Source organism: Dioscorea cayenensis, chromosome 11 (genome assembly GCF_009730915.1).
Source record: "Dioscorea cayenensis subsp. rotundata cultivar TDr96_F1 chromosome 11, TDr96_F1_v2_PseudoChromosome.rev07_lg8_w22 25.fasta, whole genome shotgun sequence".
In the NCBI taxonomy this organism is placed as follows: Eukaryota; Viridiplantae; Streptophyta; class Magnoliopsida; order Dioscoreales; family Dioscoreaceae; genus Dioscorea; species Dioscorea cayenensis.
Window position 1 is genome coordinate 983,533 of NC_052481.1, and position 18,753 is coordinate 1,002,285.

General features: G+C 36.2%; 1 protein-coding gene and 3 long non-coding RNA genes across 11 annotated transcripts; all 4 read right to left on the reverse strand.

The window, feature by feature from the left end:
• Window positions 1–1,991: 1,991 nt before the first annotated feature.
• On the reverse strand, window positions 1,992–2,879 carry LOC120271877. The gene is made up of 2 exons (XR_005540074.1): window positions 2,494–2,879; window positions 1,992–2,220 (listed from the first exon to the last, which is right to left on the reverse strand). It is a non-coding gene; the product is annotated as an uncharacterized LOC120271877 (long non-coding RNA).
• A 469-nt stretch (window positions 2,880–3,348) lies between these two features.
• Window positions 3,349–4,727, reverse strand: LOC120271876. Of its 3 annotated transcripts, XR_005540073.1 has the most exons (5): window positions 4,037–4,727; window positions 3,853–3,965; window positions 3,697–3,778; window positions 3,521–3,607; window positions 3,349–3,422 (listed from the first exon to the last, which is right to left on the reverse strand). It is a non-coding gene; the product is annotated as an uncharacterized LOC120271876 (long non-coding RNA). The 3 variants fall into 3 exon arrangements; XR_005540071.1 differs by having other exon boundaries at window positions 3,853–4,726; XR_005540072.1 differs by having other exon boundaries at window positions 3,410–3,422; window positions 3,524–3,607; window positions 3,853–4,725.
• Window positions 4,728–7,735: 3,008 nt separating this feature from the next.
• Window positions 7,736–14,102, reverse strand: LOC120272132. Of its 6 annotated transcripts, none has more exons than XR_005540164.1 (11): window positions 14,053–14,102; window positions 13,583–13,960; window positions 13,304–13,428; window positions 13,120–13,232; window positions 12,964–13,045; window positions 12,788–12,874; window positions 12,612–12,689; window positions 11,759–11,883; window positions 10,628–10,800; window positions 10,432–10,546; window positions 7,736–10,337 (listed from the first exon to the last, which is right to left on the reverse strand). It is a non-coding gene; the product is annotated as an uncharacterized LOC120272132 (long non-coding RNA). The 6 variants fall into 6 exon arrangements; XR_005540163.1 differs by having other exon boundaries at window positions 10,432–10,561; XR_005540165.1 differs by having other exon boundaries at window positions 10,432–10,800; window positions 12,791–12,874.
• Window positions 14,103–14,537: 435 nt separating this feature from the next.
• Window positions 14,538–15,740, reverse strand: LOC120272184 (acyl-CoA-binding domain-containing protein 4-like). Its single transcript, XM_039278948.1, has 3 exons — window positions 15,529–15,740; window positions 15,272–15,323; window positions 14,538–15,059 (listed from the first exon to the last, which is right to left on the reverse strand). The coding sequence occupies exons 1-3, from the start codon at window positions 15,738–15,740 to the stop codon at window positions 14,538–14,540; spliced, it is 786 nt and encodes a 261-aa protein (XP_039134882.1).
• Window positions 15,741–18,753: the final 3,013 nt, after the last annotated feature.

Sequence of the window (18,753 nt, forward strand, 5' to 3'; positions counted from 1 at the left end):
TGTGCATGCCCTTGACGGTTTAGCAGAGCCTTCGGGCTGTCTGTTTCTCTTGTAAAAAAAACTTCAGCCAAAAATCACTCACCAAACAATATAAACTTAGGCCACTTGAGTAGGAGTCATCCAGACTACGATCAACGAAGAACTGCTTTAGTACCAAAGCAAGTGGTATGATCGCTGGAAATTGCTGAGTGAGTTCCCCAACCTACATAAATATACTTCAAAAATTCATCAGTTGTCATAGCCAATAACATAATAATGCTTACATCCTTATCATTGTAATGATATGGAACTTCAAATTGGTTCAAACCCAACTACCCAAGAAAACAAGCAAAGAAATAAAGGAGAGACAAAAGGGTTTCTTAATAAATGGCCAAGTGGGTTAAACATGCCTCAGGTATCTGTATAACTCCAGCTGGCATGAAACAAACCAATGCTATAAAATAACTGCCACAGAATTTCTAATTGATTATGCACCTGATCGATTTTTGGAAATCAATTAAAACTCAGGAAGGTTTAAGAAGCTTCACCTAATGGCCTTCAGTAATTAATTAATTATCAGCCAGTAACTTGGCCTCTAAGTATGATGATTAAAATCAAGACATGGATAGAATTTATCAAATTAAGAAATAGTTTTCCATTAGTTCTTGCATCAAAAACTATCCCAATTGTTACCCTGTTCATGAAACAAAGACCTAAACCAAACATCATAGCAACCAGAAGAAAGTAAATACAATACATATTTTGCGGTGGTGAAAATAAAACTACAAACATATTATTCCTAAATCAAATCAGAGATAGCAGTGCGCCATGGTGCTTCACAAAAGATGGGAGAAAGTATTGCATTAATAGTTGAATGAATTCTACCATCCAATACATGCATGCCAAAAAAATCACAGTACAACCCCAAAACATACTTGCTCCAATGGTGTGTTACAATTATATCCTTATGAAAATTATATGAATGCGCCATAATGAAGCTTGTATTTCAGTGGCCCTCTGGAACATGACTAGAAAGAATGAAATGTTAAGTAATTTCACCAGCATAATAAATTTCACATCTACACTATTATATATGGCACCTAATGACCTAAAACCCTCATATCAAACGATTCAAACCTTCATCAGCGGCCATCACCAGAAAACGACAGTAGAGGTTCTAAAAGTACTAGTGCTTTGTAAGGGAATGTATGGAATTATGAACTTTGGGAGCTGCATATGCAATTATGCAATTTTTTTATGAAACAAACACAACATATGATTGCTTTATTTGTGTTACCAAGAGATGTTAAAATATTTAAGTTTGAATTATTAATTATTAATATTAATAAAAACCAAACATTTTAAAATTAAAAATATACCTTTTTTTAAATAATAGCAAATATTTATTATTAAATAATTTTAATATTTACATGAAAATCGTATGAATTTTTTTATATATTTGGCATATGTTTGAGGGTATTTTAGTAAAAAAAAATTGATAATATAAGATTATATGTTAAGGAAACATAATAATCTTATTTTCCAACCACATAGTACAATGTTGCCAGTCAAATAAACATTATGTTCACACTATACATAAACAAGATATAATACCCGAATTGGTCTATCTACTTTTCTCTCTTTTCCCTTTTGGCCCCTCTACTCAGAAATGCGCCCCACTAATCCCTCACTAATCCCTTAGTGGGGCGCATTTCTGAGTAAAAAGGCCAAAAGGAAAGAGAAAAATAGAGAGACCAATCCTTGCAGTGTTACTGGTTATTGTATTCCTTTTGGAAATCACATTATGAAAAACTAGGATACGCCAATAGAGTAATTGTGTTCTAATTCTAACTTATTTTTTTTGCAAATCATCTTGTTTCAAAATATCATAATTTGATGTCGGGTTTCTTCACAGGAATCGAATGACCAGACTCAATGTTCACTTACCTTTGACGAATCAGAGTAGTATTCATGTATTTTCATCCAAGCTTAAGCTTAAGTATATCAAGGGGGAAAAAGATACAATGCACAGGGCTCATTAATGATTGAAAAATTACAGCCAAGGATATTATGAGAAATAGCCCCACAACTGTCATTAGATTTCAGATACAAAAATCTGATCTACCGAACAGAAAGAAGTTAAACAAAACTGGTGGTAGTTTTTTCAATGCAAAGAAGAGTCTTCCCAGGATAACTCAGGCTTAAAAACCTGTCATGAGCATAACATGATCTAGCAGCATTCTGCAAGAATAAATGCACCATCCTCTTTGAATGGAAATAATCAAAATAGAGAATGAATTCATTAGCAATAAGAAAGCTTGGAACAAACAACATCATCTTTATATGAGTGTGTCATACTATTACGACACTAAGTGAAGACTGTCCAAGTACTCATCAAAGCCACTCTACTTCGATTAAGAATTTAGGAACCGTAAATTAAAGAAAAGAACACTTGAACTGAAGAAGTAAGAAGACTTTCAAGTTCAAGATGATGAATAATGACAAGAAACCAACCACATCATATTGTGTGTGAGCCTCTTTCCTCAGCATGGGAATATTTGCCGTTGACAGTTCAGCATGTACTCTATCAATCTGCAAATTAGAAACAAAACTAAATGTTTTTTTTTAGCAGCCACGCCCCCTGCACAATGGTAGAGGATTAAAAGCTTTTAGGTAATGAATCACTCAATGACACTTTGAGTTCAAAGGCAAACTGTTAATGCAACCAAAAGAAATAAATTGTGAAAAATATTCATTTATGAGCGCAAACTGTGTATGGAACATGACAGATTGCCTGCGTAAACCCTTCAATAATCCCTCAAATCTATTACGATCACATGATAGTGTATAACTTGATGCTATGAATGCCTATTTCAAAATTTCAAATTATAAATAAAAAAAAAAAACCAGCAAGACTCTATCTATCAGCACAACAGTTACCGCCAAGTGTACTATTGCATCGAACAGATCAACACCAAATGTGCACTTATGCAACTTCAAGTAGATAAAGTTCACACATTTTCAAGGCAAGATATCAACCTTTCTCGCATATAAACGTGTGGGTGGGCGGGTGGGTGTTATATATATGAAGAGGCAAATAACATACAGCCAGTGTTATCTATCTAAATATATATGCATACTGAAAATGTGATGCACGACAGAGAGGACTTCTAAGATAATCAGACAAAGATACACCTTATCCGTGCAAGAAAATGAAACTATATTGCAGCAACTGCCTGTAAAATTATAGTAATGGCAGTGGGACATGGGATTAAGAAAAATCCAGTCATAGAATTAAGGAGTCATGAAGAAGAACCACCAGTTCAACAAACAATTGTAATAAAATTCAAACTGGTATTTGCAAACTGATGCACAGTACTGACACGAAGAGCCAGATTGTTAGCCCTTTTAGGGAGTGGCACAACTCCAATTGTCTCTCAGTGCTGAAGCACATATAAAAATGTGGCCATAACACATCAGAATAAGGCATGGGTAGGAGATGACACCAAAAGGATACATAGAAAAGGAAATGAGGATGCACCACCGAAAAGAATTGGTACTTCTTTGCACTCAAACGATCCATTACAGGCACAGCGGTCAATGGTTCCAAACATAATTCGTAAAGAAGCTGCATGCGACAAAAAATAAAACTGATCATTATCATCATTCCTAACCAAACTCAGAGTGCAGTACTGAAACTTATGATACTCTGCTGACCTGGAAACTAAACTCATAAAACAAGGAATTTATATCTGGTTGAGATGGTCTTTCCAACTTATCAAGGGCAACCTTCAAACAACTGCAGATAATATTGGGAAGAGATCATCTGACAGTGACAAGTATGAAGATCCTCAACATTTAAACTATAATAACCTGTAATGATCTTTTGGTTGCAACACAGTCCTTTTTACTGGATCATTTACTTCAAATTTGAGTAGCAAATGTGTAATATTTGGCGCTGGATGACAAATGTTCTCACGCAAGACCTGGAAAGTGAACAGAATGTAAGCAAATGTTTATGAATAGATTCAGAGAGAAAATTTACTATTTGGATAACCTGCAATCTTTAGAACACCAGGATCCTCTTTTGTGTTCTCTATGATCTGGAATTCCTCAAAATATAACTATTACGACACTAAAAAGAGAGTGAGAAAGAAAAGAGTTTTTGGGGAAAAAAAAACATAGCATCAACAGAAGACATACACTACAAGAAAAAATTTTCGGTTGTTATTCAATCTCATTGTACTGTGTAATGTTTATCTTGTCCCATAAATTGCGCTCAGTGCACTGTATTATAATAAACATCTCTCATGATTGATTAGTTGCTTTGAGCCCGACTTTTTTAAAATCCTAGAAATGCTCCAAGCTATAGCCTAAGGGGAAGGCCGGAGGCGGAGGAGGAAGGGGAAGGGCCCGGCCGGAAAGGGGGACGGGGGAGGGCTTCGGGATAAGTAACCAGCGACAGCCCCTTGTCCTTCCCTATCGATCCACCCTAGTAGCCGCCTATTAATAATTAATACCAGTAAGAACACCGGCAGCAGCATTCCTCCAAATAAAACCATCTTGACCCATAAATTGCGCTCAATGCACTGTCTTACAATTAACATCTTCTCATGGTTGATTAGTTGCTTTGAGGCCCGAATTTATGAAATTATATAAATGCTCCGTGTTATAGCGAAATGAGAGGGCCGGAGGCGGAGGGGAAGGGGGAAGGGCCTGGCCAGAAGAGGAGCGGGGGAGGGCGTCAGGATATGGAACCGGCGACCGCCCCACCGCCCTCTCTTTCGCTCCGCCTTGGCGGCCGTCCCCCTTCCTCATCGACACGTAACTCCCACCCCCCACACTCCCGTCGACACGTAACTCCCACACCCCACCCTCCGTGGCCTTCTTCCCGTCGACAAAGAAGCGACGGGAAGAAAGCCAGGGAGGGTGGGGTGTGGGAGTTACGCGTCGACGGGAGTGTGGTGGGTGGGGGTTTACCTGTCGACGAGAAATGGAGGCGGCCACCGGTGGAAGCGGCGGTGGGAGTGGCGATAGGGGCGGTCGTTGGTTCTTTCTCCCGACGCCCTCCCCGCCCTCTTCCCGGCCAGCCCTTCCCTTCCCCGCCCTCGCTCTCGCCCTCCCCTTTCGCTATAATATGGAGCGTTTATAGAATTCAGAAAAATCGGGCCTTAAAGATACTATAAGACAATGAGAGATGTTCATTATAAGACAATACAGTGAGCGCAATTTATGGGACAAGATGGTTTTATTTGGAGGAATGTTGTTGTCGGGGTTCTTATTATTATTAATTATTAATTATTAATAATTAATAACAATTATTATTATATTACACGCAAGTAAGAAAAATAAACTTAGTTAAAGAAATATGCCACTTAATTCAGACAGTTGGCCTGTCTGTATTTGATCATCCATCGTGGCCGCTGAATCCATGCTAATATCAAGCAACGACAAACAAGTGGGCCTTAACTTGGACAGTATTAACATTGCCATGCAGGCCGTTGCATGCTAAGACATTCTAAGAGTGGAAATTATAAAAGAAAATGCATAACTTAACAAACTAGAACCTAAATGTTGTAATTTAAGACTTTAAATAAAATATGTAACATGTACAAAAACGAGCATGTATTTCACTTACAATAGTAGATATATCAAGATGAACATATATGTAGCATGCAAGCATACACACATATTAGAAGGAACTTGATGTTGCTGTAGCATGTGATAAAAAAAGTTCATGCATGTCTAATGTGATCCCAGTTGTACGACTGATAATATAAACATGAAGAGCATCAGAATAAACCATCCTTTTATTTCAAAACATCCAAATATAAGAAAAGCAGGTTTAAGTCCACAAGTGTTATCATATCACTGATAGAAAATAGGTATGTTCTCCCATATATGTAGCAATAGGTGAAACAAATTTCAAGTTTACACCCCTATCTTAGCTTTAGCATGCATCTAATTGGCAATTACATTAAATAAATACCCAAAAAGTTCAATTAATTAAAAATAACCCAAGAAAACTTGCATGTTTAACTTCTAAACACATTTGTTTCTCGAGCATTGGAAGAAGAACGTCCATTTGTAGAAACTTACAAAAGAAAAGGATGAAATTCTATCCATATCTTAATAAGGCATTTTTAGCAAACTAAAAATAAATAAATAAATAAATAATTGCTTTTGCGACGTATATTCTATATCAAATTATTGGTGAAATTTAGTGTCTATTATGTTCAACAGTCAAGGATCATCGGAGTAAAGCGCAAGCCTTATGTGATGTTTTTAAAAGTAGTTTCTTAGAAATCACTACTAGATTAGTAAGATATGTCATATAAACTACTTGAGGAACACCATAGTAAAAAGCAAGCCGTAATGTTTTTAGAAGTAGTTTCTTAAAAACCACAACTAGGTTAGCAAAATCAGTGTAGTTAGAATCGTACGATTCTCGATACGAATCGTACGATTCATATCGTTTTTCATCCGTAACGGTTCGAATCTTATAAAAGAATCGACATTGATCTAGAATCGTGAATGAATCGTTTGAATCGGTCCCGAATCGGTCGAATCGATATGAATCGAGAAGATCAACGATTCCTAGTTAATATGAGTTTTGAATTAAAAAAAAAAGAAAAAGACAAATTGGCCCTTATTTAATTAATCTTTGAATTTGTTATCGAAAAACAAATTCAAAGATTAATTAAAAGATAATGTTTTCTTTTAAAATTTTAATATCGAATTAATTTGTTATCTTAAAAATCTTGTTATGGAAAGAAATCTTTTTATTTTAAAAACTAATCTTTAACATAATTTAATCTTTCTGTGACTATTTTATTAATTTTTAAATCTCAATTATTTTTAAAATAACTAAGTTTTTTTCAATATATAGGTTTGCTTAACACTTGAAAATGTCTTCCAAACTTAAAAAAGATCTCAAACTAGGAAAATGTCTTCCAAACTATTTTATGTTTAATGCATGACTTAGAATTTTTTTTTATATATAATCATGTTATATATATATGTATTAATGTATATATATGATTTTGAAATGTGAACTGAATCTTACGATTCGATTCGATTCACGATTATCGATTCACAAATTTAGAATTTCGATTCACGATTCGAATCTCGATTTGACTACCTTGAGCAAAATATGTTATATATACTACTCAAGGAATAAAGAGAAAGCCATATATGATGTTTCTAAAATTAGTTTCTTAGAAATCACAACTACACTAGCCAAACATATGCGTATGATAAGTTGACTAGGAATTAATTAGCCAGATGCATACAACCAAATTACCATTTAATACAAATAATTAAAAAATTACTGGACCTCAACAAACAAAGAGCTAGCATATATGAGTACTTTAGCTAACAAAATGATTTATGGCTCCTCCCAACAGCATACTGCCATCCGTGTGTAATTGACGTTAGTTGGGTTACACTACTTAAGATGTTTTATGGTTGAATTGATGAGAAAATAGCGTAGATGTGGTACTGTTAAAACAACTAATCTTCTGTAGCAATGCCCTTCCAATGTTTGTGCAACTGACAAAGACTGTCATTGCCTGCTTGTAAAGTCTACCATCAATTTTTAGCTGATAAGAAATAACAACACTGACATTGAGCAGGTTGATTTTTACAGAAGCATCGTCCCTGCTTGATGAAGATCAATCGTGAAGTCATAGAAATGCTTCCCAAAGCAAAAATAAATAGATATCCTACCACAACATCTAATAATGGATTGATAAAATAACATCAAGAAAACATGTTTATGAATGCTTTTTATAAATTTGCATAGCTAACACATTGGCCATTTGCCAGTACGAAACTTCCAACCCGAGATAGAAAACAATTGAAGGCGCCTGAAAACCTTTAGTTGGAAACACAACAGCAATATTAAACCTTTATTCGCAAGAGAATGTCAGTAGTAATAACGTGAGAATAAGGTCTAACAATATTATTTGACATAGTCTAGATATAGAACTAGTCTAGCAATTACAACTATATTTTAAAGAAGTCATACATCAGGGATAGTTTGGTAATGTCATATTTTGATTTGCAAAAGTATGCCAAATCTAGTCAATGAATGAATCAATTTCTTAGCACAATGTCCTCCTCTTCTGATTGCGATTGTTTAGATTTTCCGGGGTGATTGCCTAGGTTATATTGTATCATTAAGTCCTTGAAAAGCGCAATTGAGAGCTTTCACAAATTTAAACGGATCTAATTAAAGACCATATATGAACCTTTATATATGAAAACTAACTTAAGCTAGAATTCAATCCCAACAATAAACAAATAAAATTCAACAATAATCTCGAAAATAATTTATGCTTCAGTAGGCAACAGTAAGAAATAATCCACACAGCTAAGAGAGAGATATTTTAGATAAATGAAACCTATAGAGCAATTGTTCACATGTGGAAGAGAGAATTTAAATTGCCTTTAGACAACACAAAGCAGATACTGTTAAGCAATGCATCCTATAAAGCATAACAGTTGTAACAATACCAACATTCCATTTTGTATACTAAGCAATGCATCCTCAGTGAAAATGGATCTCAGGAATAACAACTAGCAATAATGTCAAAACATTGTCAAGAGAATGTTGAATAAGATGGCACTCAGAACAATTGACATTAACAACATATAATTTGGTTAATACAATGATGTCACAAATAACAAAATAAAAATATATGAAAAATGTTAATCATAGCGCATTAACCAAATGAAGTTCTGCTACAAAATTTACAACCTTAATCAGCTAAGAAGCAAATTGAAGCACACCAGACACCAAATCTCTAATAATTGGCTCTCCTAGTCTACAAAGAGGAACTTAAAGATGATAAGCATAAAATCAATAGTGGTTCTCTTATCAAAGTAGGTAATGTTTTCTTAATGTCAGCAATAAGTATTTTAACATGGAATGAAAAAATCAATTAAAAACTTATATTAACTTTGTTTCCAATTGCGAACAACACCAATTGCATTTGGTTTACTTCCAATTCCCAACCAGACCAATCATCTTACTAAAAATTTATAATATTCAATAACTTTATTTAAAAATAAACAATTTTTATTAAAATTAATAAATATCAATTATAGCGAAATAAAATTTTAAGTTTGGTTTCTTAATTTAGTCAACCCAAGTTAATTTTTTTTTCCCAATTTAAATTTTGAAAATTAGAGCATGATGGATTTCAAGGGTGATGCAAGAATAAAGACTAGAAAATAACAAGAATTTTATGATGAATATCACCAAGAAGGTTATCGAACTCCCTTGTGTTTGTAGTATGATAGAAAAGCTATTTATATAAGATGTTTCTTTTATTTGATGAATAAATCAAGCAATAAATAATTATATACTACAAATCCAACCGTTGAAGTTTTTCTAGAGTAAAATTGACTTTTTCTTGGTCAAAATGCACATCAAGAGGAAACAAGAAAACAAGTTCATAAATTGGTTTGCTAGTAAACAAGTTCATAGCCTTGTCTTGTGGCTGTTTGGCACAGCGACATGATTTTTTTTTATGGTAACAGATGGTTCTGTAAGCTTGTTGGTTTTGTTATATCAAGACCACCCCCTGCTTATTTCTTTGGAAGAAACTACGTCACTATTCAGAAATTTTGCAAGCGAAATCGGGTGGAAACAAAACAGGGCAATTTATGAACAATGTTCAAGTCAACCATCTAATAACAAGCCAAGCGAGACTTAATTTTGTAGTTTGAACTCAAATTAGAGCTGAGCTCAATGATAGCTTGGTGCAATCAAGCTCAGCTCAAAATAGTTCTGTGCATTGCATATCATAAACTTAAATTTAGTTGCATGCAATTCATCTTACTCTAGATACATGAGAACTTAGATGGGATGGCTAAGCTTGCCAATGTAATTGAAAGATGCTGGGTTCAAATCACACTGGCAAGTCAAATTCGAGCTAGCTGACTCCAACTCTTCTCATTCTAGCCATGCCAGAGAGCTAGGCAACAATTATTTCAAGCAAAGCTTGAGCTCATTCAAGCTTGGCTCATCAACAACCTAAAGCACAACACTTCCGGTTTGAAATTGGTCTAAAACCACTTAAAACAATAGAACCAATAAATCTCATTAAGAAATGATATTTAGCCAGAGTAGAAATTGTTCTTGCAGGGCACCTATATATCATACTGGGACAAATGAGAGGAAGTGTTGGTTTTCTCTTCAAATATTCCAAAATCCTTGGGAAAAAAAAGAAGATGGTTTGGCTTGGTGTCAGAATTTTGGAGATGCTTTCAAATGCATAATAAGGCCATATCCACACGCACAGTGCAGAAATGTTATGGAAGAAAGAGATTGTTTTTGTAGTTTTCCGCAACTGCAAGAGAAGAAAAATCAGTAATAACTTAAGAACCATGCAACAGGGCAGAACTAAGAGATAGTGGAATTACAACATAAACATAGAAGAATACCTCGAATAAATCAGATGAACCAATGATGTCAAGCTTGAGACCAATCTCAATATTGGAGCCACAAGCAACTGCTGCTTGTCAATTCTGATTGGATCTCTTCCCACTTCATTGCCACCTTGCTTGAAAGTCCCTAATGAAACGAGTGCAAAAGGCTACACACCAAATCAATCGGTGAAATTGGGAAGAAAGATACTACCTTTTATTTGCATGTCAACAGCCCTGGATGATGCCAGATGTTCTAATACACCCATCGATAGAAGAATCTGAGCACCAACTTTCCCACACTTGTGGCTTATTCTTAAACATCAATCCTACCTCAGCTTGTAGAGTGCTCAATCTCTGAAATGATTGTACAGAACACCATCCATCCTGGAAGAATATGGAAAGTGAGGTAGATATAACAAAAGCTTACAACAGATTTTACAAATCACATGATGCAAAACACTAAAGAACAGTAAACAACAGTAGATCACAGAAAGACGTAAAGAGACAGATTTACCTGATGAGCCAGTGCTCTGAAATCAGAATAAATAAACATGGACTAAAACACAAACAACCTTCAATATGATCGATCATTAAAAAAAAACATGAAAATCATCTTTCTCAAAACTTGATAATTAATGTACTTAAAACTTCAAAACAACTGATTTTCCAGGGATGACAAGGGCACTTCTAAATAGCAGCAAAGCAGCACTTTGAGCATACCTAAAAACAGAAATGTTTATGCTGATAAAGCTAAACAAGCAAACATTAATGATTGAAAATTTAGAGCATAAATAGTATTCATGTATTTTCATCCAAGCTTAAGCTTAAGTATATCAAGGGGGAAAAAGATACAATGCACAGGGCTCATTAATGATTGAAAAATTACAGCCAAGGAAATTATGAGAAATAGCCCCACAACTGTCATTAGATTCCAGATACGAAAATCTGATCTACCAAAAAGAAAGAAGTTAAACAAAACTGGTGGTAGTCTTTTCAATGCAAAGAAGAGTCTTCCTAGGATAACTCAGGCTTAAAAACCTGTCATGAGCATAACATTATCTAGCAGGATTCTGCAAAAGAATAAATGCACCATCCTCTTTGAATGGAAATAATCAAAATGGAGAATGAATTCATTAGCAATAAGAAAGCTTGGAACAAACAACATCATCTTTATATGAGTGTTATACTATTACGACACTAGTGAAGACTGTCCAAGTACTCATCAAAGCCTCTCTACTTCGATTACGAATTTAGGAACCGTAAATTAAAGAAAAGAACACTTGAACTGGAGAAGTAAGAAGACTTTCAAGTTCAAGATGATGAATAATGACAAGAAACCAACCACATCATAGTGTGTGAGCCTCTTTCCTCAACATGGGAATATTTGCTGTTGACAGTTCAGCATGTACTCTATCAATCTGCAAATTAGAAACAAAACTAAATGTTTTTTTTTAGCAGCCACGCCCCCTGCACAATGGTAGAGGATTAAAAGCTTTTAGGTAATGAATCACTCAATGACACTTTGAGTTCAAAGGCAAACTGTTAATGCAACCAAAAGAAATAAATTGTGAAAAAAATATTCATTTATGAGCGCAAACTGTGTATGGAACATGACAGATTGCCTCAGTAAACCCTTCAATAATCCCTCAAATCTATTACGATCACATGATAGTGTATAACTTGATGCTATGAATGCCTATTTCAAAAATTTCAAATTATTAAAAAGCAAGACTCTATCTATCAGCACAACAGTTACCGCCAAGTGTACTATTGCATCGAACAGATCAACACCAAATGTGTACTTATGCAACTTCAAGTAGATAAAGTTAACACATTTTCAAGGCAAGATATCAACCTTTTTCACATATAAACGTGTGGGTGGGTGGGTGGGTGGGTGGGTGGGTGTTATATATATGAAGAGGCAAATAACATACAGCCAGTGTTATCTATCTAAATATATATGCATACTGAAAATGTGATGCACAACAGAGAGGACTTCTAAGATAATCAGACAGAGATACACCTTATCCATGCAAGAAAATGAAACTATATTGCAGCAACTGCTTGTAAAATTATAGTAATGACAGTGGCACATGGGATTAAGAAAAATCCGGTTATAGAATTAAGGAGTCATGAAGAAGAACCACCGTGTCCAACAAACAATTGTAATAAAATTTAAACTGGTATTTGCAAACCTGATGCACAGTACTGACACGAAGAGCCAGATTTTTAGCCCTTTTAGGGAGTGGCACAACTCCAGTTGTCTCTCAGTGCTGAAGCACATATAAAAATGTGGCCATAACACATCAGAATAAGGCATGGGTAGGAGATGACACCAAAAGAATACATAGAAAAGGAAATGAGGATGCACCACCGAAAAGAATTGGTACTTCTTTGCACTCAAACGATCCATTACAGGCACAGCGGTCAATGGTTCCAAACATAATTCGTAAAGAAGCTGCATGGGACAAAAAATAAAACTGATCATTATCATCATTCCTAACCAAACTCAGAGTGCAGTACTGAAACTTATGATACTCTGCTGACCTGGAAACTAAACTCATAAAACAAGGAATTTATATCTGGTTGAGATGGTCTTTCCAACTTATCAAGGGCAACCTTCAAACAACTGCAGATAATATTGGGAAGAGATCATCTGACAGTGACAAGTATGAAGATCCTCAACATTTAAACTATAATAACCTGTAATGATCTTTTGGTTGCAACACAGTCCTTTTTACTGGATCATTTACTTCAAATTTGAGTAGCAAATGTGTAATATTTGGCGCTGGATGACAAATGTTCTCACGCAAGACCTGGAAAGTGAACAGAATGTAAGCAAATGTTTATGAATAGATTCAGAGAGAAAATTTACTATTTGGATAACCTGCAATCTTAGAACACCAGGATCGTCTTTTGTGTTCTCTATGATCTGGAATTCCTCAAAATATAACTCAAGACATGGGGCAAAGTCTGCAATAATGACATTTGCTGCATTTGATCTCAGCACACCTGCACATGTACAGTAATCCTAGAACTGTCAACAAGAAAAATCTCATGTCAGAATAAGTTGCTTTATAGGAGGAGATTGACTTTGATCCTCACAAACGATCATACTAATCATTTGAATGCCCTGAACAGTGATCACAGGAAATTTGAAAATTACCTACGGATACTCGTTATTGTTATGGAACACAGCTGAATTTGTGGTAGAAAATTGTATCTCACATACTCCAACAGTGAAACAATTTGGTTCGGATGTTGAGATAGGATAACATCCAAAGGTTGGGGATGTCGAAAAGGAGGATGACTAAAAAGACAGAACAAGAGCTAGTAACTAAGTGATTGCTAACGATAAGAACCTAGTACGACATGTTATCCAGTGCAATGTCAATATCAAAGCATTCCTTGTCAGGGCGAGTAGGCCTCGTGACGCGAACAATGGAAGGATGCTGGCGGTACTCCCAGCACCTCACCCGTTGAAGGAACCTCATCACATCCGATTGCTTCTTCCTCCACAGCTCCGACACATACTTGTACGCCCCTGCACAATTCCAACCAAAACAACACAGCTCAATGACGAGAAGATTCAACTGAAGAAATGGAAACAATGGATGAAGATCGAGACCGACGAACCCATTGATCACTCGCAGCACCCGTTAGGTTAGGGTTTGCGGGAGAGGAGGCTGAAGCTGGGGAAATGGCGAAGAACTTTATATATACGAAGGGTTAGGGTTTTGAGTGGAGAGTTCTGAACCGTTGATTTAGTTTTGATGTGATCTTTACCGCATACCCTTTTAGTGTGCCTTGATGGGCTTCTTTGGCCCAATTTGAAAATTAAAACCCATGTTTCACTAGAAAATTTAAAAGTAATAAATGATTGCCTGCATCCGCTGCCCTACGCGTTTGGAAGAGATAAAAGAAAAAAAAAAAATCACAAATCAGAATGCACTTATGAAAAAAATAATAGCGAAGTTCATTATAATTATTATAATAAGAGCTAGTATGAAGCTAGTATATGCATTATAGCTACAAGATGCTTGACGATGATCATGTTTATAATTGAAGCATGATAATTGAATAGCAGGCAACACAAAAAGGCTCAAACGTCATACCTGTGACTAAGTCATATTCTCCATGTCAAGAACATCAACTTCGCCGTGATAACAATCACCGCAATCACCCCCATAAATAATAAGCTTATTACCCATAGAAACAACGATGTGGCTATCTCTTGGGGCTGGAAGTTCGCCCTTAACATCAGGGGAACTCCAACTCATGCTTTTGAGGTCAAGTATATGTATATCGTTCAGATACCTGGTTTTGCCTTCTCCGCTACCACCAAAAATCACAAGCTTCTCATCGCCAACCACAGTGATGGTATGGCTCTCTCGGGGCGAAGGCGGCATGCACTTAGAATTAGACTTACTCCATTCCATTGTCTTTAAATCTAAAATGTGAATATCATTCACTTTCTTTGAGCCATTAGTTCCCCCTAAGACAACCATCCGGTGACCGACTAGTGTTGTGCTGTGACTGTCACGGTTTCCGGGTTTAGGCCCAGTTGTAACAAGGGATTTCCATACCATTGTGTCTAGATTAAGAGTAAGAACATCATTGAAATGTAATCCTATACAATATCCCTGTAAATTTTTGTTTAGAAAATCAAATTTCAATCTTGTAAATTCCATCATGTTATATTAGAGATAACATTAAACTTGAAATTGGAGCTAAGCAAAAAAAGAGAGAACAAAAGGAGAAGAAATCTTACCCAAAAACATAAACAACTCCATCAAAGAAACAAGAAGAGTGCCCCCATCTCTCATAAGGGTTGAAACCAAGCACTTTGGGATACAAACCACATTGCCTTCCTCCTCTTCATCTCCTCCAGACCTAGAGAAGCCATCCTGCAACCAAAAAACAAGCAGGAAACAAAGCAAAAAACCCAATAGGACAATGAACAAGAAACCCAGATATATATAGATGGGTGTTTCATATCCACTGATTTGTTCCAAACAAGGAAACGTGTCGCTTCCTTGTTGACGGGAAGAAGGCGGGAGAGTGGGGTGTGGAATTTACGTGTCGATGGGAGTGTGGGAGGTGGGGGCTTACGTGTCGAGACGGGGGCGGGCGCCAAGGGGGTGTTTGGTGGTATAGCTGGTGGTCATCTGGCTGGTGGCCTTCCCAACCCCACACTCTCGTCGCCCCTTTCTGCCGACACATAAGCCCACCCACCCGCCCACTCCCGTCGACACGTAACTTTCTTTTGGCTTCTTCCCGTCAACAAGGAAGCGGCACGTTACGAAAGCATCTAACTGTTCCATCGACTACTCATATATGGTGTCTCACCGGCGCTTTGTTTTCCTGCTTGTCTTTTGGAGTTGCAGGATTGGTTCTTTGGGTCTGTAGGAGGTGAAGAAGAGGAAGGCAATATGGTTGTACCCCCAAGGTGCTTGGTTTCAACCATTCTAAGACATGGGGGGCACTCGGCTTGCTATTTTGAAGGTGCCATTTATGTTTTTGGGGTAAGAAATTATTGTAAAACACACTACTAAAATATATCCTAATTGTTGATCACATGACAAATAAATCATGAGGCACAGTGGAATCAAATGAGAGCTCTCGAAAAACAGCCCAGTATAAAGCCCGCATTCACGGCCTTTCATGCGAGATCCCTCTAAAAACAGGCCATGAAATGCCCACATTCACGGCCCGTCATGCGAGATCCCTCTAAAAACAGACCATGAAAAGCCCACATTCACGTCGGCCTTCATATCAACCCAAGCGCTTTCTCATTCGCCACTGTTCCTCTGCTCCTCTCCTCCTTGGTTCACGGTCGTAGCCTAGGGTTTCGTCCACTCTTCATTCCTGGCGCTGAGAGAACTATGCAACCGACCCCTTCTCCTCCTTCTCCTTCCCATTCTATGAAGTAGATGTGAAGGAGACGATTGATCTCACTGAGGGGGAGAAGATATTCCGACGGCTTCTCGAAGTGCTCCGCCACTTCGGGCTTGATACCCACTTTTGCGTTTATGGTGAAGGTTCTTTAGATTCTTTCCTAGTTCTTTTTAATTCTTTGGATTTATTTAGTGATTCTATTTTGAAGAATTATCTGTGTAAATAGCTTGATTGAATGCTGGTTCTTTGGATTTGGTCTCAGCTTTTGGGCAAGGAATGCTATGATATTGACATTGCATTGGATAACATGTTGGGACAAGAGTTTTGTGTAAAAGTTAAGTCGCACCTGCAGCATACTGGTGAGGAGATACAATTATCTGGTGTTATCCTGTGGTATAATCTGATCTTTAGTCTCGTCACGGTGGTGATCACTTGCATTTGCTAATCTGTATGTCTTCACATGACTGTTCTACTAGAATTTATATAAACTTATAGTTATTGCAATTATGATTGTTTAGCATTATTATGCGCTTGTATTTATGTATAGCCTGAGTTATATGTTGGAACTTGGCCAGTCGGTGACTGTCCGAGTTGTATTTGTGTACTTCGAAAATGTTGGAACTTGGGCAGTCAGTGACTGTACTCATGTGATACCAATAAAATAAAAAGATTTGTGATAATTGGCTGCTACCTATTTTGTACTTCGAAAATGTGCTCGACTTGTTTTACTTGCATGTGTCAATCAGAAAGTTTTTGCTTCACAAGAGCCTCTTGACCAGCAGCATCAATTCTCCAATCCTGCTTGCTGCTTGCCCTACATTCTTAAGCTATTTGTGTTTTGTTTCTTAATTGTCTATGTGTACATATGAAGAGTGAATTTGCTTTTACTTTTTGATGCAAATGGTATAAATAAAATAATGACCTTCCATTAAGGAAGATTCAATCATTTCTTATTTCTTAGATCATTTGATCAGGTGGTCACATAACCTTAGAATAGTCCACAAACAGTATTTTCATATTTTGTTTAATTTCTTTTTACAAAACCACAGCTTAGAATTTTAATGGAATAATCTTTTGATCCTTTCCTAGGCTCTTTTCTTGTTCACATTCTCAAATCATCTCTGCTTCTATTTGTTTCATAAGCTCTGGTTCCTTCTAGTTCCTTCTAGTTCCTGTATATCAGGTTGTTCTTTTATTGCTTTCATATCAAACTCATGTTGGCTCAACTAGTTTTGTTTTAAATTGACTTACATCTGTGCCATTTTCCAAAGTACCACTCTTCTTTCGATTGTAAGTTCTGATTTTTCATGATTGCAAGTTTCATGGGTCTGCCTGGCTTGTATAATTTGCTGTTGCAACTAATGATATATTCTGTTTTTTTTTTTGGTATGATTTTATGCTTAATTTTGTTACATTTTGATGACTAATTTGAACATTAAGATTTGATTTGTAGGTTGTAGGAAACGGAAATCCTATTGAAAGTGGTTTCTGGATATTGAACTTCTGTTCAAGCTTCTTGGTTATGAAAATGTGCTCTTCCCTATTTGACGGTCAGTTGGTAAGCATATGGCTGACTGCTGATTAATTAGGTTGTGCAAAGTGCATATGATTTACCAGTGTCTCCTATATTTAAGAATACAATCTGGAGCTATCTCGAACAATATGATTTATCGGTGGTTATCGGTCCTTCTCTTGGGAATGGTGCCCAACTTGTAGCTTCACAAGTATGAGGTATGGTGTACATGCTGTGTTGCATTGTTCTTCTACATTGATAATGTAATGTGACTCATGATTGAAGAACCTGTGCAAGATCATGCTTCCTATCAGAAATGTAACTAATTTCAAATAGATTTTCGCAATTGTCGTTGCTATCATTTTACTTATGTACCACTTATGGTTAATCCACAGTTTGTTTTACTTTCTAATATTTGAATCTGTTTATGCCCAACTTTGTGTGTGGCGGTTGATACATTGATATCAAAAAGAGGTACTGTTTCTATTGTTTTATTATCTTTAGCCCTTGCAGTGCTATCTGTTGGTGAGTGTATTTTTTGGGAGTGAACCGGAACAAAGAAGCTGGTTTACTGCTTTGGATTTTTCCTTGGAGAACTAGATTTAATTAAGATACAAAGTATTAATCTTTGAATTTGAATATTATTTTAGTTTATACCGATGGCATAACTGTGGTCCTTGTATCAGACAATCTTCATTGGTTTTATTTTTTTAATTTTTTTTGTTTAATGTTTATCAATATTTCTTGCATTTACTTATTGTAAAAGTCTGCTTGTGTTATAGGTTTATGACATGAGATTTGAATTAAATGAAGTTGAAGCAAGGAAGGGAAGATATTTAACTACAATATCCTTTCTCAATTTGTTAAATGCTTTCATTGCTGAATAAAGGGATGCGAGCAATGGAGGTCAAAGGTACAATAATTGG